The following is a 25402-nucleotide window of genomic DNA, read 5'->3' as shown; positions in this document are numbered from 1 at the left end:
TCTGGACCATATTAATAATGTTACAAAATTGACTTTCAAGCGAGGAATCATAGCAATTATTAATTACTGTGAACACAGATCAGATGACTGTGAGCAGCATCTCCCATTATTTACTTTACAGCTTAATTTCACTGACTCACAAATCACAGTCACCAAGGTAGAATTAAATCAAAGTATATTTACAGGGTTGTGAACACTGCGCTTAAAAGGAAATAGTCTTAATTATCTTAATGTATTTTTAAAAACAGATAATAGTTACAACAGGTGAATATTCCTTGTGAATTGTAATTAATGTAGTGTAGAAATAAGTGATCTGCTTTCATCAGCATAGTGCCAGCTTGTCATATTTAGGTGCCTAAAATTAGAGATGTAAGATCAAGATTTTCAAGAATATATATCACTTGAGGGGGAAAGCATTGTAAAACTGCTGTCTCAGACCACACATCCAAAGCCCTCTTAAATTTCTTTGGCTTTCCCCCATTTTTAATCACAAAAGAAAATGTCTCTGACTTTCACAGGAGAAAAATACCAGCATTTCTCCATTGAGATGGTAAATTTGAGTCTGTGAAAACTTTTCTTTCCCTTAAATGGCTTAGTGTAGCACAAGAGCCTTAGTCATTTTGCCCGTATCTGAGGGACTTGAGGAAAAGAATTTTAAACAAAGCATCATCTAATTCCTTGTATTTGTATTCCCTATGTTTTTGATGCTCTTGCTGTATCCCCAGAGAGGAGGAGCTCAGGTGATTCAAGGGTGATCAGAACCAGGTTACAGGCTGGGGACTGAGACTCTTCTCCTGGACCACTCAGATTTGTGTTTGTGCCTTGACACTGCCACCTTCAGATGTCCTTGTTTGTCCCCTGCGGCCGGTGGAGCGTGTCCATGACCTGTGTCCTGAGGAAGTGGCTGATTTGTTTCTTACAGCACAAAGGGTTGGAAATGTGGTGGAGAAACATTTCTGTGGCACCTCGCTCACCTTTTCTATCCAGGTTTGTAAACCAGTCACCTAAGAAAGATTTAACGCTTTGTTTTATCAAGCTTTCAGCCTTTTTCCCTAGTCCAATCACAAAAGGACATTGGAACTTCAAGGGGCAATAAATACTAAATAACAGTAATAAAAACCAAGAAGCCAAATAACTGCATCGCAGTCTTCCAGATTTGCCATTGAAAAATCTAAAAAGGAAACCAACAGGAAAGTGTGGTTAATGTTAACTGCAAAACTTTGGATAAAGCCAGCAAACACTCTCAAACACTGTGCTTGTTTTTGAGTATTTCAGGAAATAGTCTTCCTTCAAAGAAGCATTTGCAGGGTTGACCTCTAGAGAAAGCAGCCATGTCCCCTGTTCCACACATAACCCACTGCCTATGCTTGAGATAGGTGATCCCTCCTCACAGCTATTTATATGCAAGCAGAGAGATGTAGCCATGTAAATATGTTATAAATTCTGACCTTTCAGCTGTTTGTGTTGGGTGTCTCTATACCAAAAATGAACTCTGTTTAAAGCAAACCAGGAGACTAAGCCCATTCATTAGAATCAGAATTTAAGCAAGCATACTTTGATTGAATTCTTACTTCCACATGTGATTTTATGTTCACAAGGATCAGAAATCTATTGCTAGCTACTGAAAAATATGATCTGAAAGAATGAAAAATAGATACTGTTGTTTTTGTGATCTGAGATAGTTTCCTACTTTGCCAGGGTCTGATACGGAAAGGAGCTTTGTCCAAAAACTTAGTGTTGAATGGTTCTCAGGAAAAATACGCTAATTTAAGTCAGTGTAATTGATGTAAATGATTACTGAGTAAGATTTCTGAATTCCTATGTGATCCTTGTTAGATCCTCTAACCTGAGGCTTTTCCCTTTGCTTACAGGATGGCCCTGAAGCTGGACAAACAGTGAAGGTGAGTGCAGAATATGCAGAATACAAATTAAGACACAGTTATAAGAACTAATAAAAGATCAAAGCTCGTCATCTGCAGTCCATTGCTGTATTGTTACTTCATCCTTGAAATCAAAAAATCCCAAGTGTACAATAGCAGTTAATACTTTTAATTGAAATTGCACAAGATAACGTTTACAGGTTTTCTTCCTAGACAAAAATTTTCAATCAAGAAAATATCTTTTCTAAGCTTCTGGGTGTATTTATGCAAGGCAAGCCTCATGAAAGAGGCATCTGGTTTAGTTTTTTGTTTGTTTTATGGAGAAAATATTGCCCTTCCATTCATAATCTCTTTGTTTTTCTGTTTATTGCCTAATGAGTTGTAGCTAATTAAAGGAACAGTTAAGTTGAACCACAGTGTGAAAATATACCTTTTGTCTATGCTTTCTCTCAATGTATTCATATCACATTCTTGTTACTGAAGTTCACATGTAATGGGCCCAGTGAAGCTGAAAACCAGATTTTAAGTGTACTTCCAGAAAAAAAGGTGGGAGGGCGGAAGGGAAGAGAAGGATTTATGATTATATTCTCCACTTGAGTAATAACATAGATAACATCCAAGATGTCTCTTCAGCCATGTTTCACTGCCACGTAATGCAAATGTAATTGCATGTGTAGTTAGATGATATGCCCCAACATTAGATAAAGGCTATTTTTTACATTTGGAATCAAAGGAAAGTCAAATATGGCTATGGGTTAGCACTTTGTAAAATCAAATTTGATGTCTCAGAGAACCTGTTTGAGTTGATTAAGATAACTGTAACCAAATGACAGTGGATAGGAACATTTTACATTTTTTCCAATTTGCTGTATTGACCTTATTTTTCCTTCTCCCTTTTGTTGCCTGCTTTGAATATTTAACAGAGAGGTAATAGGGAGAGAGAAGAAGAAATTAGAATATCAGCAAGCTTGCGAAGTGATGAAGAAATGTAATGCAATTTATTTCTGTACTGTGACAAAACAGATTCCTTGGCTCATGACTTTGAGTGCATTGTGTGGGTTTCACTGGCAGTGTCTGTTGATAGGTGAAATAATAAGTTTAAATACATTTGAAGTAAATTTTGTTCTTATCACCAATATTATTTAAAAAGAAAATCTGGGGATGTATTTTAATATCTTGGACAAATGTCTTTCTCTCTGTAAAGAAAATGTGTATAGGAATGATTCTATGTGAGAAGAATTATTTATATGAACAAGCAAAGGCAGATGTAAAAATTCCCATCTTCTGTGATTGTGAATAGCAACAAATGCTTATGTAGGCCTTAAAAAGGTAGGAAGTTCTGTATTGCTTTGTGTTTGTACTGGAAACAAAGAGATTAAATGTTTATTGCAAAATGGCAGCCACCCTTCATGCCTCCTTCTCACACTTTTAATAAACACTGAGATGGAAATGGCCCATTCTTACAACTGTGAATCCCTAGACTTTGCAATAATGAGCATGTATTCATAAATCAGAGGTTATCAGTTTGCATTTCTCTACTTTTCTGCATCACTGGGCAACACTGTAATTTATCATCATCGCTTTGGGATGTTTATCATCCAAAAATGCCAACAACTATTTTCTTTAGAGAATTTCGAGCTTTCAAAACTTCAATTGGGAAAGAAATTACTGTGATCAAGATCTTTTAAGTGAACAATAGGGTGGATACATAAATATCTGGTTTCATTTAAACTGTTCTGAGTCACAAAGTTTGGAAAAACATCTATGTGACCTACAAATCATTTCTGAACCTTAAATTCAATGTGTCGTGTTTCCGTATGTGGATTTATTTGGGGTTTTTTTCATGTATGAAAATCCACATAATCCAGTCTCCTCTGAGGGAGATCTCAATTAAAATTTCTGGAACAGACTAAACATTAGAAAAGCATTCTAATAGTAAAAATGCCAAAACATCACAACAAATATCCAAGGCAGTTTGTGGAGATTGTTTAAGTAGGGTAGGCAAGTGTATCTCAGGAGCTAATTAGGTATAGCTGATTTTACTTTGAATGGGGTAATGTACCAGATGGCTTCAAGAGTCCTTTCCCCTTGTATTTTGTATAACTCTGTATACTTGTGTAAATATAGGCTACTGTATGTGCTATGTAGGAACAGAAATACAGGAAGCAGGAGAAGAGTATTGACTTTTCAGTTGCTCACTGCAAAATTGTGCTACAAAATGGGAAGAGATATCAGCCTAGCTGAAGACAAAAGGTGACAAATTTTGTCTGAAAAAGATTAAGGAATTCTCCTTCTTTGTCTGCAAGAAGAAATGGTAATCCATGTCCAAGAAAATTCTTGAACCTGAATATGAGTCTCAGGTCTATTTTGAAATGGAGATGCTGAAAATTGTATGTGGAATGTATGCAACAGGTTGAAAGGAAATGACTCTTTCCATGTGATTTTGGCTAGAAATCAGTGATAAGATTGTCTGCCAGTGTTACATGTCCCTTTTGGTGGTGTGAAAGCTGCTGGTGTGTGCATTTTATTCTAAAGCCTTTCTAGTTACCTAATGGGAAGCTGTTAATGATCTAACTGTAGTTTCATTATTGCTGTACTCTGTTCCTCCTTTGCATCTAAGGTAGCAGAGCCTGCAGGACAATGTTCTAGGGAAGATTATGGCCCTTTGAAATTCCCCCTTTACTGTGTGTTTGCACTGGATTGGGTCTTTGGAAGTAATTATACCTGACCCTTAGTTCACCAATACTTTGTAAGTATAGATGGGTCTTTTCTCACCCTTTAGCAGCTGGAAATATACACTTGGTAAGCAATTCTGAACCATGTCCCAAGTCTCAGACCATAAAATAAACCAATATATTGCTTCATAATATTTTTCTTAGCTCTCCACATATTGTACCTATTCCAGCCCTGTCACCTGTTTATGAGAGAAACAAATGTTCTTCTCCAAAGATTGTCACAGACTTGCACACTGTGTTTTATTGTGAGAGATTCTTGAACCACTCACAACAGTGAACTTGAACATCTCTGGCACCTGAGCCGTGTGTCAGCAAGCAAAACCATCTTTTAGCATTCAAGAAATTTTGAATACTTATTTCTTATTATTTGAGAAAGGAAGGAAATTGTGTTTAGGTTGTCCCTTAAAGACGATTAATCTCTGCAATTTTGAGCTCTCTTTTTATTGGAGAACACAAAACCCATGGCGTCCTTGTGCCAGGAATGGAGAGTGAGTTTTATGCTGGTTCTGTTTGAGAATGACTTAAATATCCAGGCAATTTCATGGATCAGGGAAATCAACTCTGCATCTTAATGCAGGGGTCTTACTGCTATGTCAAGTGAGCGATGTTTCAAGATTTCCCCAGTATATTTTATAGCCTTCTTTTCATCATCAAGTCAGCAAATGCTCTGGCTGCCTGGGTGGATGTATAGCTTAGTGTAGAATAAGCTCTCAGGTTTACCTTTTACGTGAGATTCAATCACAAGAAACTCCATGGATTCTGTACTCTGTAAAGGCTAAACAAATCAAGCTGGCAGGAGCATGAGGCAACTAATTTATCTGTAGAGACAAGATAATATTGCACAGCAAGTGTCCATTGCACAAACAGGTATGAACACATCCTCTATTTTGCAGCAGTGTTGAAGTCTCCAGCAGCTCAGCACCTCCTCTGTTACCCATGAGAAAGGGCCTATTTGCCAATTACAGGTTCCCCTAAATAAATGAGAAAGCAAAGCTGATGGTGGCAGTGTGGGTATGTGTGCAGAAACTTATTTTATATGTCACACATTCCACTAGTTATTTTACACTGAGAAGGTTGTCTCATGATTATTTTTTTATATACATGTTTTTCTTTTCCAGATGTTTTTTAATGCTGTGTTAAATCAATCCACCTGGCTTGCATTCCTCAGAAATCTTAACCTGAGCTGTGGAGCCCAGGGCTCATTTAGGCCCACAGCAGACTTCTCCTTCATCTTCTTTGTCTATTTATGTTTTGACCCAAAGTAGTAGACTTCAGGTTTGAGTCTTTAAATTTAATCAGATCGCATTGCAGACTAATTGCATCGGAAGGATTAAATTCACTAACTGCAATACTTTTGATACCTCAGTCTGTTTTCCCTGCAGAACAACAGACGTGAGTCCCAGTTTAGAGGAGTACTAGAAACCCTCTTTTGCTTTCTTAGAAGAACAAAAAAAGCTGGTGTTTGAGAAATGCAAAGATTTTTCTTACCTTTAAACAGATCTAAAAATTCAGATACAAAAAGACATGGAAGAAACAAATTTTTGAAAACCATATTGTACTGAAACATGACCAAATCGTCTCCTGTGCTTTACCCTTAAGAATGATGATTCTCTTGAAAGCTTGTGAGATGTCCAAAAATGATTTGATGAAGTGCAGCAGTGTCTTCGTATTGCTCTGAGAACCACACTAATAGTATTTGGTTGGAGACTATGTAATATTGTGGACAGGTAATTGGTGCAGCAAATTCAGTAGTCTCAGGGCTGCTATGTCTGATTTGAGCTCAAAATTTTCTTTTTATTTCAGTACTATATTTAGTTTTGGGTGGTTTGGGGTTAGTGATGTATATTTTCAAAGCTAGGACTATACTGCCCCTTACAGAGATAGAGAAGCAGCAGATCATCCAGATAGTTTCTTCCCCCTCCCTTAAAGCCTTCTGCCAGCTCTTTGTTTTCTACTCACTCTTAAATAATAATTCCTGCCCTTTACTTCAGGGCTCTTTTCAAAATCTGCCTTGTGTTGGTCTAAATATCCTTTCAGTCCTTTGGCCAGACCTGTGTTTTCTATGATGCAAAATAAGTCCTAATCAGTCTTTGCTTTGTCAGGTCCTTACTTCTCTTCATAACATGTAACATTTAGTTTTTGACTGAACAATAACCTTTCCAGGAACAGCATATTGCTATTTTGTTTGCCAAGCTTGTAGACGTGAGAGGCACTGGTAAATCTGTAAACCCTCCCCTAAAACAAATAATAATATACAGGACCTAGAATGAAAACAGTTCTTTCAGTCCCCATAATTTGTACAAATCAGTTCCTGTACTTCAAACATGGTAACATTTGACAGAAGTAAGAGGTGTCTGTGTCCAGTATACACCCATGGAAAGTTATAGAGATTGTTTTGAAGACTGAAGGAAATTAAAGAAAAGTGGGAATGTGGAAACAGCCTAGTGATTGATGGACATAACACCATCCTAGCTGGGAATACCAAAGGCCCCAAGGGACTGATAAATTGAAATGATGACCTGGATAATGAAGTCTGATCTAGAAATACTGGGTTGTGAAGTTCCCTGAAGGGATGGGGACTGAAATTTTTGAAAAATTCTCTTTAGCAGTGAATTATGATACTTCTGAATCTAGATTATTTTGAATTTCCAGTAGTGATTGTCATGACATGCTGTACCTCCTTGTAAAGCAGTATCATCCTCTGGCCCTGTACAAACACAGAATAGTCTGTATGGACTATAAATATAAAAAACCAAACCAACCAAACAAAACAGGGTTGAAAATAGGCAAGTATAAATGAGGACAGTAAATGAAATTTCTGAATATTTAAGTTGAAGAATGTTGATGAAAAGGAAGATTTTACTATTCCATGCTAGCAGTTCTACCCTTCTTTCCTGCCATATAGATTTCTTAGATGAATGTTCTCTTTAGGTAGTTTAATTCCAAAAATATCCCCAGAGCTAGTCACAGATATTGACACTGTCTAAATTAAACTATAATAAGCAAGTAAGTGGGTTCAAATGCTTGTTTAAATTGCCTTGGCGTGCAGATATTAAAAGTCCTGCAGCTCTGCTGGCCACATGCAGCTCTGTCCTGGCTGGGCACGTTCCAGTTCAGCCCCAGAGCTGCCACTGGGGTTTTCCTGTCCCTAAGTTTGGTGGGTGGGAGCTGGAGAGCGGAATCCGCGGCTCTGCCAAGCACCAACACCTGCAGGACAGGAAGGGAGGGAGCACTTCCAGGAGCACCCATGGGAGTGTGGATGTGCCTGTCCCAGTCGCCAGCAGCCACAACATGTGTCAGCAGAGCCTGGGGAGTCGGTGCCTGTGCCAGCAGCTGGTCCAAGTGGAACCGAGCAGTTGCCTTTGGTGACCTGACCGATTCCCACAGGGAAGGGTTAAACACTGCCAGGGCTCTCCATACTCTGCCTGTCTGCAGTTCCAGGACAGCCTGCTCCTGCTTTGACAAAAGATTTTTAAATATCTTTTTTTTTCCTGGTGTACGTTCAGATATTTACCATTTTCACGACAAGAATCTTGAACAAATCAGTCTTTTTTTTTTTTCTTCAATAAACAGAGTTACATTTCAAAACGAAAAGGTATTTCTAGGAAAAAGGTAGAAAATTTTTCGTCTGAAAATGTTATAACAGAGTGTTTGACAACAAAAACTTTTTCTTTGTGAAAACAAAACCTACTTTGGAAATGCTGTTTTATTGAATTGACATGTTTTGACAAAAAAAAAAACAATATAGGGAAGGGTGTTGAGAAATCCATTACATGCTGTTCTTTATTTGCCCCACAATGACTGAGATAAGGATCAAAAATCCTATATTTTAATTAGAAAGTATCTTTCACTTCTTTGTTCCCATGTTACAGCAATACGTTTTGCATTTAAAGCATTCTCTGTCCTGGAGTATGTACAATCAATCAAGTGCCACTCTTGAGTACAGGTCCTACAAATACCATATTGTACTTGAAATGTAAAACCTTTTGAAATCCCATGCATGAGGTCTAGAGTCATTAATAGCACGGTCCAGGCTGTCTGAATAATTTTTGTGTGGTTAGTGTATGAATTTCTTTCCAAGCTCCATCTCATCCATAATACTTCTTCTTTTTGTCAATTTTGTATCTTATAAAACTCTTCATCTAAGAGGGAATGCTTGGGTTTGTTCTGTTTCTTTTTTTTTATTTTGTTACAAAACATTGTTTTCAAGTAAAGTGTAACTCACCAAGAAATGTGCAAAAGTATTCCCATTTAATTCAGATGTGTAACTTGATGTTTTTCTGTGTTTTGTTGTAGGTGAAAATTGTTTATTAAGCAAGTGTTGCAAAGCCAGATTTCAGTTAAATGGGTTTCTGATTAACTCTTTCTAAAAATTAATATAATGCTTTAAAATGAAACATGATGTGTCTGTGCTCTGATCTCATGTGATTTTGCACATTTGTCTTTGCATTCTTACCTACCAGGTACTGTTTTTCCCGAGATCCAGATAAAATTATTCCTATGCTGACCACAGATTAGAAGGGATGTCAAAAGGTCATGTGCAAAACAGACTTCTCTGCTTCCTACCAATGTGTGCCTTCCATGAACAGGCATTAACTCACACTTAAAACTGTTTTGTGGTTGGGTTTATTGGGTGTTCTTGCCTAAGGGCATTTTCAGTTGACTGATCTGTGCTAAACTTTGGTGCCTCAGCTGTCTGGCTGGATGCTGTGACATCCAGAGGCTCCCAGGGAAGGGCAGGATCACAGGGCTTTGCGTGTGGTAATGACCCAGTTTCAGCCAGACAAAGGCAGCCCATTTATTAGAGCCCTGGATGCCTTATCAATGCAATAATAAAGGAAAGTTTGGCTCCATATTTTTTCCCCTGCAAGGCACCTGCCCTTCTGAAAATGAAAGAAGTGTGTACTTAAAGCTGTCCCTGCAGATCCCCAGAGAGCCCGCACAGCTTGGAGAAGAATGCTTCTTAAAAATGTCAACAAAGAAAGAGTGAATGTAACATTTTTGCATGTGATATCAAGGGAATGGAGGCCTTTCCTAGCCCTGTGTTCCTTCCTCTGTCACATGAAAGAGTCAGTAGTTACACTGCCCTGTGCTCTGTGGAAGGCACATCTGAAATACAGGGATATCTGACCTAGCCCATTTTAGTCTGTTCTGGCTGCACCATTTTAGCCCATGCAGGATGATTCTTTCTTAGAAAGAAAAGTCTCTGCTTGAAGTGATTTAGAAATAGAAAACGAAGGTTAAAATAATAGAATAAAACTTGCTCAGCAAGCTCCAGGCAGGATGACAGGGTGAAAAGTAGGTAATATTTCTACTGTTTAAAAAAAAAGTCAATAATTCAGGATACTGCAGTGTGTTTCAGTTCATGCTCATGTTGGACAAGCCAAGAGCTTCCTGCAAAACAGCAAAACCCTTCTCTCAAGCCTCATTTGCCCCATCTCTCCTGAAAGATGCTCAAGTGCCCTCTGGCAAAACCACTCATACACTGGGTTTCTGCTCACTCCTTAAAGCTAAGCTGTCCTTTGAAAGAATTTGAAATATGCCCTTAAAATCCAGTCTCGGGGAGCTTTATCAAATGACCCCTCCTCATTTGCTTGGCCATAGGAAAAGCCCTCACTATCTGGTGGTGGGGATAATGCTGGAGTAGCAGTCTCTGAGGCTGAACAAGAACAGAACCAGTGCAGCTCTTGTGGCTGCTCTCATTTTACATTGTCCTTTTCCCTTGCCTGCAGTGATGGGGGTAAAACTGCACTTCTGCAGTGCATTTCAGCTCCCCAAGGCAGTATCTCAGCCAGGGGTGTGTTTTGGAGCTCTGGACTCCCCTCTGCTTGGCTGGTTTGCAGTTTCAGTGACAGCTACTGAGAAATGCTCTGTTGCTTGCACTGTGCAGCTTTTCCAGGCAAGTGAGGTGCAGCACTCCCCGAAGGGAGAAACACTGAAACCTTCCCTTTTGCAGAAATCTGGGTGTCTGCAGATGGCTTGTGCACACACACACACGTACCAAATGTTAGGAGATGTGCCTTTAAAAAGAGAAAGGAATAATCATTAAACAAAGCCTGATTCTTCTGTAAATGTAGTCAGTTACCTGGTAAAATCATGTTGAGAGCTTTGGATAGCATAAAAGAAATCAACATCTATGGGTGCAGTTCAGCACAGCTGCCAGGCTTTTTCCAGAGAGAAATTCCCTGTTTGACTGGTAGATAACTTGTCAGTTCAGGATTAGGACTTTTAAAATAAATTATTCTGTGTCTGAACTAGCTTCTGCTGCTTGGGATTTTCTTTCAGTACATAACCACTTCTCAGTCCCTTGCTTCTAAAGGAAAAAAAAAATTATCATTGAAACTTCTGCATAGCGAATTCATAAATAAAAGCATGCCTGGGTATTTTAGTAATGATGCCACAATTGACATAAATTGGGGAAAATCAAAATTAGTGTATAAATAATTACACTGTCTCCTTAACTGACATTACAGACAGAAATTTTGAGGAAAAACTTTAATTCCCTGTATTAATACAGTTACCTACTTTAGAGGTAAACTGTTCACTTTCAGAGAGGTAAATTCACTTCTAATAATGGACCAGCTAAGTAAAATTCATCTTCAAACTCGCTGATTTTTACCATTAGGTCTCCACACATTTTCTTTTCCCTGTCACACTGTCTTTTTCCGGAATCCAACACTAAGATGTCTCAGTTCTTCTCACGAGTTCTCAGTCCCTTGCTAGGTGCAAAAGACTGGCAACTCTATTTTACCAACCAAATTGTTGTGGCAAAAGTGATTTAAAGAAGGGCCAAGTTGTTATTCTTGTTTTGTTGAGCAGGTGAAGAGGCTGGGTGTGGTAAGAGCTTTGTCCTTCAGAGGCAGTGCAGGGTCACTCAGCCTTGTTCTTACTCTGAGTTTTTCCTCTGCACTGTGTCTTGCTTCTACCCTGGCCGTTCCTGTCTCCCATCCTTGTCCCATGACCTGGAGCTTTGTGCAAGGTGTGGAGGGGATCCCAGGGAGAAGGGCAGCATGTCCAAGTGGGAGAACCCTGAGAAACTGGTCCCTTTTGCATCATGGATGAAACCCATCAGGGTGATGTTCCTGTGGACCGATGCAAACAAGCTGGGTTTGTTGGCATGGGCTCGGCTCTGGGCTAAGAGGCCTTCCCAGCATCAGTCAGAGTAAGGCTCTGCAGCCAGGAGCAGGGGAAATCTATAGCCTGTGGTAAAAGCAGAAGATTGGAAAGACATCCTGTGTTTGCTAGGTTTCCCAGGTCTTTGGAAGGAGAAAAGTGGTTTTTCCTCTGGTAATCTCCTACTTTATTATCTCAGACAAACTAAACCATTTTCTTTTCTCTTCCACTTCTACTTTTTGTGAGTTACCACCTTCACTGTGACCATAAAATCTTCATTTCATGTTGTCTGCCTGGCACCACTGCTTCAAATTCTTCCTGTGAGAGGCTGAAAGAAAATAAACTAGACCAGATAGAAAGTGCTCATGTGAATGATTGTCTTGATCTTATTTGTTAAAGATGTTAAAATCTCTAACGATGAATAATTCCTCTATCTGATTTTATGAATGTTGAATTTCTCTGATTTCAGTTATAATTTTTAGTATTTGAAGTAAAAATAATGCCCAGAGGTAACACTTTCTCCTTTTTTTAATGGATTTGTGAATGAGCTTTATTAATTCCCCAATGAGAAGATACAGAAAAGGTAATATCACTGTGATATTTCCTCACCTGGCCTTCCAAGCACCTTAACTGGAGGGGAGTTATCTTTAGGGGGTGGTCAGTCTGCCCAGATTGAGGAGTGGATCAGTTCACACTGCATTTAATGAATCCTTTTTTTCCTGCAAATAAGTCATCTCTGCACTCAGCAAAAACCATTCTTTCAATTGTGCCTTTTGGTGAGGCCACCCTGAGTAACATTCAGAGTTATGATCCAGCAGAATACGAATTTATAACCTGTCTTCGATTATCTGAGCCTCATGTAAGTAGCACAACCTTGGTGTCTGGGGCAAGATTTTTCTCTGGTATAAATGGTTCAATTCACTCGTGAAAACATGTGAACTAAATCAATTGAGCTTTTTCCATTTCTTTACAAACATTTTTGATCCTACAATAGTAAGTAACCTTTTGATTTCATATTGTTCATAATTTAAGCCTACAGTTATTAGTCATATGTATAAACCTAATAATTCTGAATGAAAAACAGCATTTTGATAAAATAACCTATGAAGCATAATTTGATATATCATTTTTATTTTTTCTTTAAATATCTTTCACTTCACCTGGAGAAGTTCCATTAAAATAACTATAAAGTAAAAAAAAAAAAAAAAATAAAAGGAAAATACCAGCATTTATTAAGTTCTAATAAACTCCTCTCAGTGCATATCCATTTAGTATCTTTCATTAACATTAATGAGAATTATGCATGGATCCTGGGGAGAATAGGCCTTCTTGTTTTATTTCTCTTCCTTTTTTCAGTTCTTGTTGTGCAGTCAGTTCTGTAGGGCAGACAGGCATTCCCACTGCTCAGTTGTTTCATCTGCTTAATGCATACAGTTTGAGCACCTCCTTTTGCATAGTGGAGGTAGAAAGTTCATAAATTAAAAAAAAAAAGCTAACAGAATTTGTGGGCACACATAAAAACAAGGGATATGCAAATTAATGAATTAATAGATTGCTATTGATTACCAGTAAGGCCTAATTAAGTAATAAATTTTTCCCCACTCAATTACTTGTTTCATGTTATTAAATGATCAAATCCATAACTAGTTTGGAAGCTCAGCCTCCTAGAATTAAATGAGGTGCTCAAGAGAGCAAAGTTGTGTTTTGGAGCAACGGAGACAAAGGCAGGGTCTAGTTACATGGATTTATGATTTAATTTTCTGTGTAATCTAATTTAATGTAACTATTGAGTTTCTAAAAAAAAAGAACTTTGATTAGATTTTGTTGACAAAAATAAATACAAAATATAGGGTAGTTTATTCATTATCTGCTGCATATTGAGAGAAGTGGCTCATGGGTATTTCTGTACCTTAAGGGGCCTTTTTTTCCCCACTTCCTATGCTTTTAGCTGTACTCCACAGCAGTCAGTCAGCCTTCAGAGCCCATTCAGGTGCAGTACATTCCAAAGGTACAAAATCCAGAGGATACAAAACTCATTTCTGTGGGAAACTTAATTCATTTTGTGTAACTAGCAGCTTCATCACTTCTCATTTCTGGATAGACATCAATATTTCATCACATTAAGTATGTGTAAGTCCAGAGAAACACTGTGTCGGAGAAGGGAAGTAAGCAAATAAAGCTCTTCAGTTTGACATACTTTCACTTAATTGGGAGCTTTAAGAGCAGATCATGGGAAAAGGAAACGAGTCTTTCAGCTAATTCCCTTCTGCATAAAAAATGCTTCGTGCCAAAGCAGAGCTGTCCCGGGGAGAAAACTCCTGGGGTGCAATTGCTCAGCTCAGCGCTCTGACACCGCAGTTCCCGAGGGCACCAGGGGCTCAGGTGGTGCCTCCCTGCTTGGCTCCATCATTAACAGCACATTTCAGGACGGGCACTGCCATCTCATTCATTGGCTTTAGAGCTGCATTTTGCTTGGGTTTGCTGGGCCTTCCTGGCAGCAGACTGAGGTGGGGAGACAAGATTTTGTTCTGCTGTAGGACTCTGCACATCTGTACGGCCCCGGTGTGCGTTTAATCCCCACTGTGCTGGGAATGTGCTGTCGCTGGGCTGGCTCCCCACAGCTGGGCTCAGGGAAGGGCTTAGGAGAGCACACAGGCTTAGGCAGAGCACTGTTCCTCCTTGGCTTTATTTGTGCGATGCCCTGGAGACTTTCTCTGGCAGTTGCCCATCCTGGCCCTCCCGTGCCTGAGGCCAGGCTGCTGCCCTTGTGCTGCAGAGGCAGGACCCTGGCTCCCCTCACAGTGATGGTCCTGGAGAGAGGGATGGCTTAGGGATACATGGATTCACTCAAAACTCTCGGGGCTCAACACATGGATTCAGCACTCGGGGCCCTTTGAACCAGTTGTGCATTGGGAGAGCCAAAGTTGTCCACCTTGAGAGCAGGAAGGGTTTGATTTGCTTGTTCAATACATAATATGTGTGGAGCCATTTTTAAAACCCCTCTTCCATGTCTGTCTATTTTCTTATGCTTAGCATGTTGAAATTCTATATGAATCTTTCTGTTTGTTGAACACCTGGACACATAAGCAAAAAAAGGTGTTCTGTAGTGGCCCACTTGGGTGACTCTATAATTCGCAGCAGATTGCAATGAATGACATCCTGTTCCTTAATGGTCAGGGCTGCGTTTTGCTTACATTGAGCTGACTTGACCTCAGGAGGTCTGGGCTGGCAAACAGATGTCAGCTCCATTCAGCAGAATATCTTCTGGTCACTCCAGTAAAACAGGGAATATCTGTGCAGAAGTGAAAGGCAGAATATTTGCAGTAACCGTTGAGTGAAACATGCAAACAAATTTCAATAAGCAGGCAAAGATAGGTTGCAAACCCTACTGGGAAATGATAAATTGCTGTTAAGTGTTGTAATTATCCCATGACATTCAGGACTGAAAATAAAATAAATTCTGCTGAAAGCTTAAAAAATAAGGGAGAGAGATAATATGATTTAATAAATTAGCCGCAGAGCAAGAAAAAAAATTAGAGCACAACGGAAAATTAGTATTTATCTTTTACCAGTATGTAACAGACTTTGTTAAAAATTGTCAGAAAGTGAAGAGTTTGTTAGACAAATTATAATTTTAATTGCAGACGTAATTGATTATATGCAGCATGCTCATTAGGTTAAGGGAGAATATGAGGCAACTCTCAAGGTCATTGCAGTAATAGATATTGTAGGCATGTAATTTGCGATAAGCTGGTTCGTGAACATCTAATTGCTCATTCATGGCAGTGTGTCTGGCACTTTTACTCCCCAAACACCTCTTTGTCCAATTTATTTAACACCCCTTAATATTCCAGGGTCAAATTTACTACAGGAGGCATCAAGCAGTGAATTTTCAACCTCCAAATTATTACACGACTTCATCTTTTTTGTGCCTCAAAGACAGAGCACGCATTACTAAAAGTCAGTGGTCTGGCACTAAGCAGGATACATAGAAATAGAAATGCTCACCCACAGAGACGAGCTTGGATTTCTCATGGAAAACAGCTGTTCCCTGCCCTCCCCAATGACAGTCATACATTGCAGTAGGATGCCAAAAGAGATGTTATTTTTTTAAAAATGCACTAATTAACAAGAACTTTGTATTGTTCCCTGAAAGAACACACACTAACAGTGCTTTATTAACTTTTGTTATTGTTGCACTGCTTTGACACAAAGTCATCAATGTAAGCTGTCTCCTTGGATGAGCATTAGTTGGAATGTCACTCCTCAGTTCTTACAGACAGACAAAATAGAAAGAAGCACTTACAATGTATATCAGCTATAAGTAACAGCTATTCCTCACTTTGATATAATGCTTTATATTCTTAGAGAGAATGAATCACTGTCCTAATTGTTGAGATGCAAATAGTTGAATCTAGGCAACAGTACCAGGACAGGATTGGAAATTGAAGCCAGACATCCTGAGGTGCAGGTTGACTAATTTTCTACCTTCTCTCTCCAGTCATTTCATCCTTAACACAGGATCAAGCAGTCCCAATGAATTAATCAGTGCCATCAGGTTATGTAGAACTGCAGAGTGGTGGCTGATGTAAGACAACAAAAGTAATCCCCCTTAGACTACAAAGTAAGGAAAAGATGCAACTTTTGATTCAAATATCTTTGGCTGTATTATGGGAATCAAGGATTTGGAGTTTTGGTTAGGATTTGCTTTTTCATTTTTTAATAAACGGCATGGCTCTCAGAGCAGCATCATTTTCCTTTATAATAATTACCTTATTTGCAAGATATTATCTTCACTTGACATGACATAGTCCATAACTACCTATTGTTTAATGCTGAAGAGTGCAATAGATACAGCTATAGATTTTTATTCATACACCAAATGGATTCCAGTATGATTTCGTAGTCATTCTTTGTTAATATTATTTTTAAGATTCAGAGGTTTGAAGTCCCTCAGGAAAAAAATTCTATCTAGAAGCATCATTTTCCATCTACTGACTCTACTCTTGGTACTATGGCTTTGCTCTTTAAAGAATTGTCCAAAATGATATATATTTGCTAAACCTCTCCTTTGCAATATAGAAATTACCGTGTTGACTGTCTGTCTGATTGATAGTGCAAAAATAATCCCCATGTTCACCAATATATATCAATCCCTATAACTACCTTGTAGATTGACCTGCCCAAAGAAATTGTTATGCAAACACACTGCCATCTGTTGTGTAGTTATTCTTCAGTAATAGAACATAAACTGGGGATATGTCAAAGTAATTTAGTAACTCCACAAATGTAAAATGAGACTTGGTAAATATAGTGTGTTACACTGAGTTTATAAACCCTTGTCATATGCAACCATATAACAGGGATACCCAATTTCTGCAAGTCTGGCTTGTTTTGTTTCATCCATCAAATGCTGATGTCAGATCTAGTTCTAAGGAACATGATGTGAATTATAAAAATTTATTTTAAAATAAGGATTTAAATAATTCTGTGGTTGATACAAAGCCCACTAAAAATTCTGGGAAGATCCAAGCAATTTATAAGACTGCCAGTAAATTTTAAGCATCTTCATTTAATGAGTTCAGAGTGTACATTCACATTTATAGTGGTGATTGTGCTACCTGTTCAAGAAAGTATATGTGGATTTATTTACTCACTTTAGCAGCGAAGCCAACAGTACCCAAATAAAATAGATATCTCCTAGAAGTAGGTGCTGTTTTTTAATTAGAGAATTACAGAAAACTAAACAGAATAATGAAAAAAATTATTAGTTGGATTCTTGCTCTGTAAGTGCAGTTCTCAAAATGGTGTTTAGACATCCTGATAATTAATGAAAAGGTTTCAAATGAAACATTTTCCAGTATCCCGTCTCTTTGCTAATTTCCATTTTTTTTAATTAAGAAAAGATAAATTGTATCCAATTATTGAAAATTATGTAGGTTATTATAATGAATGAAACTGCACTTAAACTTGGTTTCACAAAGAAAGAAGAGGTTATCTTGTCACAGTGTAGGTGTCCCTGCTTGGCTGTCACTCCTGCCTTCAGGCCAAGGTTGCTGTAGGGCCAGGTCCCGCCTCAGACCGAGGAGCCGTGTTTGACTGGGACTGTGCTGAGAGACTTTTGAGTGCCCTCAAGAACTGGAGCCCGAATCCCACTGAGTGCAGTCCAAGTGTATGTTCACTGTCTAATAACAGTTTTTGTTTAAACAACCAGCGGGGGATAAATCCCTTTTATCCTAAGCAGAGATTACCCTTTCCCTGGGAGAACAAACACCAGCAGCTGCTGAGACGTCACTGTGGGGTGGATGTGGGGTGATCTGTTCCCCTACACCAGCTGCTCCCCAAACTGCTGTGGGATCCAGAGCCAGTCTCCTTGTCTGAGCCTGGGCCGCAAGGCACAGGTTTTGTCCCGAAGGACTGGTAATGTCCCTGTAAATGGGAGGTGATAGAGGTGAGTGAGCTCTACTGGATCCTACCCCTCCTGCTGCTGGGAGTCCCTTTGGCATCTCTCCCTCCTTTGGCCAGCAGCCTGCCAGCCAGTGGGCAGCAGGGTGGGAAGGTCCTGGGCTTGAAAAAGGAGGAGAAACCCTGCAGTGATCTGTGAGAGCAGAGAGAGAACATCCCTGAGGACCAAAACTGAAATAAAAGGACAGGGAGGGACAGTGACCCCAAAGAACAAGCTGAGCAAGATTCTCCTGCATTTACTGGGTCTCTAATTCGACCCCAAATAATCATTTTCCTTTTAAAACAAACAAGCAAAACCAACCAAGCATAAAACCAGGAGAATTTTATTGAATTAATTAAGGAGGGCTATAGGGATAAGGTTATTTAACAGCTTACATTACTCAAAATGCTGTACCTGAGCAAATGTAAAGAAACGAAATTTATTCTGTTTTCTAGCCAATTTTAATAAACTACTTTAACCCTCTACCTTATGTTAAACTACTTTACAGTTTTCATATTAGCTTCACCTTAGATTTCAATCTGATTATTACAGGCTTGGCTGCAATCACTGGTAATTACAGCTTCCCATCCTTTTCCAGAAATATAGAATGTGAAGTGCTTTGCACTTTAAACTTTTTTTATTTAGTGTTCACATCCAGTTGGATGTACTAATAAGCATTAACATGCAAATAATTATCACCAATATTTGATATTCATATAGAACAAATGCGAATACAGTTAATACATCAAATATGAAAGAGGCTTTTAATTCAAAAAAGAAAAAAGATTAAAAATATTAGCTTTTTATATAAAAATATTTGCTATGATTATAAATTCTATTGAGCTTGCAGAAAACTTGAGCTTTGGGTTTGCAATATCTCTCATTAATGTTTAGCCTCAAGAAAGAGTTTATAATAAAGGTATTTACGCAGACAACAGATAAATAGAAATGATACAGCCAAGAGGGTTGAAGAGCCCTGGGTATGTTTGTTGTCATTCTACCATGCTGATTTCCATCAGAGGTGCTGAATATGCTAAGAGTTATGTAGAAGATGAATTGAAATGCAATATGCACTGATAAGAGCTAAGGCTGGAATGCCAGGAAATTATTTTCTTTTGATTCTCCTCTAAGTTTCTTTTTCTTGTTATAACTTCCTGTGGGATGGAAGAGGTTAGCCCTGTTCTTGCAAAGTCAGCTGGTTGGTCTAAACCTGCAGATCTCAGTGGAATAGTAATTGGGAGGAATCTAATGTGCCGTAAAACAGAGGTCAGTGTGGGTAATCTGGTGTCCCCTGCTGGTTTTAAAAACTGTGAGTATCTCCTGCAGATGGGAGGGAAATGTTATCTGTATAGGCACTGTGTGCCTCGTGTGGCTTTGCTGCTTCTGTGCACTGCTATCCAGGTCCCTCCGGGTGTGACTTGGGCTTTAGTGAGGAAGAGGGATAAAAGCAAATCATCTTTGTTTCTGTGGGAAGGCTGAGCTGAGTAGTTTGCTCCAGGGTGGTAAAACCAAATTAAAAAAAGAGAGGACTCTACCATTTGTTGCAGACAGAATGTCATTTGTACTGGGAGGCAGCACCTGAAGTATGAGGCTGGCAAGGGAGGATGCTCAAGAGGCAATGAAGAGGGACACAGGACTGAGATTGGTGGAAAAGGCTGGCAGGATCTTGTCTGCAGGTTTGGTTGGATGTGGCAAGAGCTCAGCAGGGAACAGAGGAGAGGGAGCTGAGATATTTGGGCAAGGTGCAACCCCATTTTAAGGCAAATCCTTGTAGGTTTGGGATCAGACCACTTGGAAATTCTGCGTGCATCTGTTGAGCTGTATAAGTGTCCCTAAATAACATCTACTAAAAGCAGTCCTCAAACGAAAAATGAAAATACACCAAAAGTATGAGCAATATCAGCACTTTGTTTTCACAGTGTTTGAAATAAATGCTTTTGGTGTTCTGAGGCTGAACTAGTAGAGTTCTTTTTCTAAATAGATTTTTTTTATAGCCCAGTCAACAAATTCTAGTAACCCTAATCTCTTTCACTGTCATTATGTTTTATGAATTTTTAATAGAAATTAATCACTGAAATATTTAAGTCTTAATTAATTAATTACACCAGAAATTTACAGCCAATGCAGTGTGATGTCTGTTAAAAAAAATGATTTAATAGGCTTTCAGTCCTGCCATTGTTCTGCCTTGTCAATGAATTACTTAAGTGTCATTTGTTAAATGAGTTAGGTCAATAAAGTTCTTTAGCTGTTTTTCAGAGAGTGAGCATTATTTCCAGATAATGTATATCTAATTCTCTTTTTACTTTAGTCTATCTGTATTGGCTAGTGTGGATTACTATTAATTAGCCCTTCAAAGCATATTAGGCAGGAAGGATCATAACACAGTCATATGTAAAGGCTCACAGTGACAGAATTCTTTAATTAGGAAGTGTGGGTTAGTGGTGAGCAGTGTCCTCAAATGGATTGCCATCTGTTAAATTAAAGCTGATTTCCTTCGTTTGCTTATGTAGTGGTTCTAAAGAAAGTGGCTCTTTTTATTTATGGAAATTATATATTCTCTTTCATTATTTTCTCTTAATTGATTCTGCATTCCTGTAATTAGTAAGCAATGTAAACATACAGTCCAGGAGAAGAGCCACAGTAATGGACAATATGACCCTGTAGTAATTGCCATATGAACTGTAGAACATCATTCTGCTTTAAGATGTTCCTTTTGAAGTGTTCGGATTAAATGAATTTAAATTTAAATTCCTTTTTCCAGGGGAATAAGCTGTATCAGTTTGTGTCCTTTTTTATTAGGTTACAGCAAACTCTGGAGTGGGCCTAGATATGCAGCTTTTTCTCTTTTAGCTTTTTTAGGCTAAAAGACAAAGATTCTTGCTTTCACATTCTTTTACAACTTACTGATTTGGTTTGTAAATGACTGAAATAATTAATCCTGGGTTACTTAAATAATCATAGTGTGTTGGGGACCAACATAAACAAGAAAATTCACACAAGAGAAATTGATATTTCAGAAAATTTCCCTGATACTCAAGGGCATCCTGGAAATCTTGGAGTTTTATTGACAGCTTTGGAGTCCATAGTTTTTTGGGCTTGGTCCTTTGCCCAGCAATTTTAATGAAAGAACATGTATCTAGAAAAACAAAACCTCCTTGAGCTGAAGCTCTCTTTCTCTGATTTCTTTTATAGAAGGAGTTATTTCGTCCTGCAGTAATGGCTGTGGAGGGAAGACAATTAGCACTCAGCATTTGATAGACTGCACTGATAACTGTGTAGACACACCTTTTATCACCAGGGAAGGAAAACCCTGCTGTTGTCAGCGGCTGCAGTAATGAACTCAGAAGTTTGTATCTAATGTTGGGCAGCTTCTGTTTGAAGAATGACGTCTGTGGTGGCACAAGTTACAAATTACAGTTAATTCGAGGATTATATCTCCAAGTATTGCAGCTATCGATTGCCATGTGGAGATATAAAGAACTCTTCTTTCCTCCCCTGGATAATATAGATAATTAGATGTGCTGTTAAGAGATATTCAGCTTCTGCTGCAGCATCTGGCAATTGCCAGTCCCACAGCAAGAGATTGGCCCTGATGGATTGCTTGGCTGGCTTGGGTGGGTGGTGGCACTTTTGGCGTGAAGGGTGTCACAGCCTTTGAGGGGGCTGGGGTTAAAATGGGATGTGCTGGATGCCTTTTAGAAAGGAGCAAGGAAAGGGACTGAACTTAGTTAAAGCTTACCTTGGGCTAGAAAATCCCCAAAGTCTCTTCCACTGCATATCCTAAGGTTTCATGTGGGCTTTCCTTCATTTGTGAAACATAGATGTGGTAATTCATGCATTATGTATTGAGAAATGGATCAATTAAAAGCATAGAAACAGAATTAATCAGATGTTCACTTTATTTATGAACATATGTTCCATATTATATTTCCACCAGGATATCTAATGAAACTAAGTCAGAAAAAGAGCAGTTCCTAACATGCTCCTTATATGTTCTTCTATCTCTGTTTTCAGTTAGAAACAAAGTTGTTACTAGTTTCTTTGAATTTCTTTTTAATGTGGTACTTGATGTAGCTGTAACAAGCAGTACTACAGAACTTGTAGCTGTAACAAGAAGTACTGCAGAAGTCTCTGCAAAGCTCACAAACATTTCCTTCAGCAACAAGTTTGAAAGTAACAGAAGGAAAAGACTCAGAGAGTTTAATTTAAAAACTCAACATACAGTCCCTGAAGATACCCCCAAGAGGATAAAGGAATCACTGAGGAGAACAAGTGCTAAATTGCAGTATAAAAATATGTTTAAGTCATCTCACCACAAGAGGGTCTTTAAATTGGAACAGAGAAGTTGGGCCTGTATCAGAACTATGGACAAGGCATTAATGGCAGCTTTTTGGTTTGGTTGGGTTTTTGTCCTCTTGTGTGTTAAGATCTGATGGAGGGGAAAATGCAGAGACCTGATTCAGAACAGAGAAAACACATGAAAAGGCAAAAAGAGGCCTTTATGTTGCTAGTAAAAAGAATGCATAAAAATATGTGTATAGATAATATCTTCTCTAGCACTTATTTTCTCAATTCCATACACACTTTGCCTTTGAACTAGACAGGTGAACCACAGAGAAAGAAATATATTGTAATTTTCTTCTAATAGTCCCAAACTCTTCCTGAAAAGGCAATGAAGCAACTCAGCAATTTTAGTGCCAGATGGATGAAAAAAAAATGCATATTAAGCTTTCTTTGTTAATTAAAAATTGAATACCAAGGTTTAGGTTTACAAATGTCTCCAAACAGGGTGGTGTCTTGGGAAAGGGTGCTGCTGATGCACTCAGTATTGGCCTTGGATATTGTTTTGTTTGAATATTAGCAAGGTGATCTTTTACATGAGCGAGAAAAGGTACACCAGGAGCAGATAAAACAGTGTTTCAGTGCATATCACAGGAAGCAGTCCTGGAGGGGTAGGGGTCCAGACAAGATGGCTTAAGAATTTTGTTCTAGGCCTAACGCTGATCGTCCTATTTGAAGTCTATTTCATTTATGTCAATTTAATGATGCTTAAGTTTAGCACCCCAAGCAAGAGGTATGCAGAAAGTGCTCGCACATACTCACAGCAAAATTCAATTAGGCTGCTGTCTACAGTCCACAGCCCAACACACCCTGCAAGGCAAAGTCTCTGCTGAATTTGCATGCGTTCATCTCTGTAAAAATGATTTAGTTGAGGCATGGTGTCGTTACAGTGTTTAACTGATGCTCCTCATCTTTCTCCTGTAGGCCCAAAAGTGTTCAAGGTGAGAAAAGTCATAGCTGCTTGTTTGCTGTGTCTCAGATAAAAAGGGGAAGCTGTTTGATCAAAAGGAGAATTCTTATCATGAGACGCTGTTTGTTCTGTTTGTCTTGTATCTCTTGAAAATCACTTAATGGCTTGGTTAATAGGACTGGATTTGCATGGGAAGGTTTTGGTGGCAGGGTGGGGGTGCTACAGAGGTGGCTTTGGGGAGAAGCTTCCAGAAGCTTCCCCTGTGTCCAGTGGAGACAATGCCAACTGTTCCAAGAGGGAAAGCTGAGGCCATCAGCAGCAGGGGTAGTGTCTCTGAAAGACCCACTCATTACTGTGTTCTGATTTGATTGGTAATAAATTAATTTCTCCAAGTCAGGTCTGTTTTGCCTGTGACAGTAATTGGTAATTGATTTTCCCCCATCCTTATCTTGACCCACAAGCCTTTCAATGTATTTTCTCTACCCTTTCCAGCTGGGGAGAGGCAGCGATAGAGTGACTTCGGCGGGCACCTGCCATCCAGCCAGGGTCACCCCACCACACTTTAAGGCATTCAGGTTTTTTGTGCAACTACACACAGTTCCATCTGCTGAGTTGGCTACTCTGCAGTCTCCTGTACAGTCTAGTAGTGAGAGAGCTTGACAGGAGAGCATCAGGTTTTACACTGCCAAACCTAGTGATAAATGCTAAAATAATATCTGGTAAGTATGGGATCAGGCAGTACCAGTTCAGTGCTGCCATAATTTTCCTGCACAGAAGCTGAGTGTAAAGAGAAGAGTGGTTTTGCTTACATTGCAGCTGCTCCCAGGTGACAGCTCTGTTACCATCCAGCAAGTCTGACAGAGAACTGGCTGCAACAGATTTCCTGTTCCCACACCCCTCAACTGCTAGAGAGCAGTGGATTACTGTATTTTTAGAATAAATGACGATAAAAGCCACACTGTCATTTTAGAGGGCAAAATCTGGGGTTAAATTCTGCTGTTCAATGAAATGGGTGGTTTTTTTCAGTAAGTTATACTCTAAAACAAGAATGAGGAATGAACATCTGTCATATGTAAAGGAAGAAATGCAGTTACTCTCTAAGCACAGAATAAGTATATTCCATAATACAAATTCAATGGATGAAGATGGATGATATTTCAGCTTCTGCCTATCAGAACTCTCTATGTGCCTGGCTCATGTAATTTTCTCTGTTTGAAAATGTTAGCAGAAATTAATTCTTTACTAAAAAGCATAAGTACATCCATTTCCTTTACTTAAAAAGCAAAACAAAATTATTGCCAGGCATTGCCTTGTCATAGCAGAAGTCTTATAATCATGCTTGCAATTATACAAATGTTGTCTTTATCTTAAAATAAAATATTTGACAGCAGAAGAGAATGCAATAGGGAGGTGATGGAGGTGTCTCTCACAAGTGAAAAAACTGTAATGTTCGGTGAAATCAAGAGGAGACTGAACTCATGCAAGGATGAAAAGAGAGAAGCAGGATGTTAGAAATAGCAGGCAAAGGGAAGATATTTACAGGATTTTGGGGTTAGGTTTAAGTGGAGGGATTAAATTTGCTGTGATCTCAGACAATGCCGTGACGCACCAAGACAGGCAGTGGTTGTGGTCTGGGGCAGAAATGTGTGCTCCAGTCTGTCCCCTGGGAGAGTGGGCACAGGATCTGTGTGGGGGGGTTACCCAGGAAAGGGAAGGAGCCGAGGTTACAACAGAGCATGGAGAAGGAATGACAGGAAAAATCAAAGTTTTTCTAAAGATATACTTAGAGAAAATCGAAAAGTAGAAAGTGACCCAAGAGAAGACTGACTTTTACTGGCAAGAGAAGGACAGGATTTAAAGGAGAGTTCATTAGGAAAAGACAGCTGGAAATATAACAGCCAAGAACTCCTCACATTATCATATTTATGTTACAATAAACTATGTTTATGGCCAGAAGGGCTTATTAGAAATCCTGTTG

The 25402-nt window shown here is 38.9% G+C and overlaps 1 protein-coding gene across 1 annotated transcript in view; it reads left to right on the top strand.

Moving 5' to 3' along the window:
• Positions 1-744: 744 nt before the first annotated feature.
• The window catches only part of FHIT (fragile histidine triad), a gene marked incomplete at its 5' end in the record, with an annotated part of 141132 nt that continues 116474 nt past the window's right edge, over positions 745-25402 (top strand). The window contains 2 exons of the mRNA XM_017732591.1: positions 745-987; positions 1872-1901. Of these exons, the coding sequence (XP_017588080.1) occupies positions 745-987; positions 1872-1901 (273 nt within the window). The remainder of the gene's footprint in view (positions 988-1871; positions 1902-25402) is intronic.

The sequence above is a fragment of the Corvus brachyrhynchos genome, unplaced genomic scaffold (assembly GCF_000691975.1).
Source record: "Corvus brachyrhynchos isolate BGI_N302 unplaced genomic scaffold, ASM69197v1 scaffold4, whole genome shotgun sequence".
NCBI lineage: Eukaryota > Metazoa > Chordata > Aves > Passeriformes > Corvidae > Corvus > Corvus brachyrhynchos.
The sequence above is the reverse complement of the archived record's forward strand: the minus strand, read 5'-3'. Positions and strand labels throughout refer to the sequence as shown.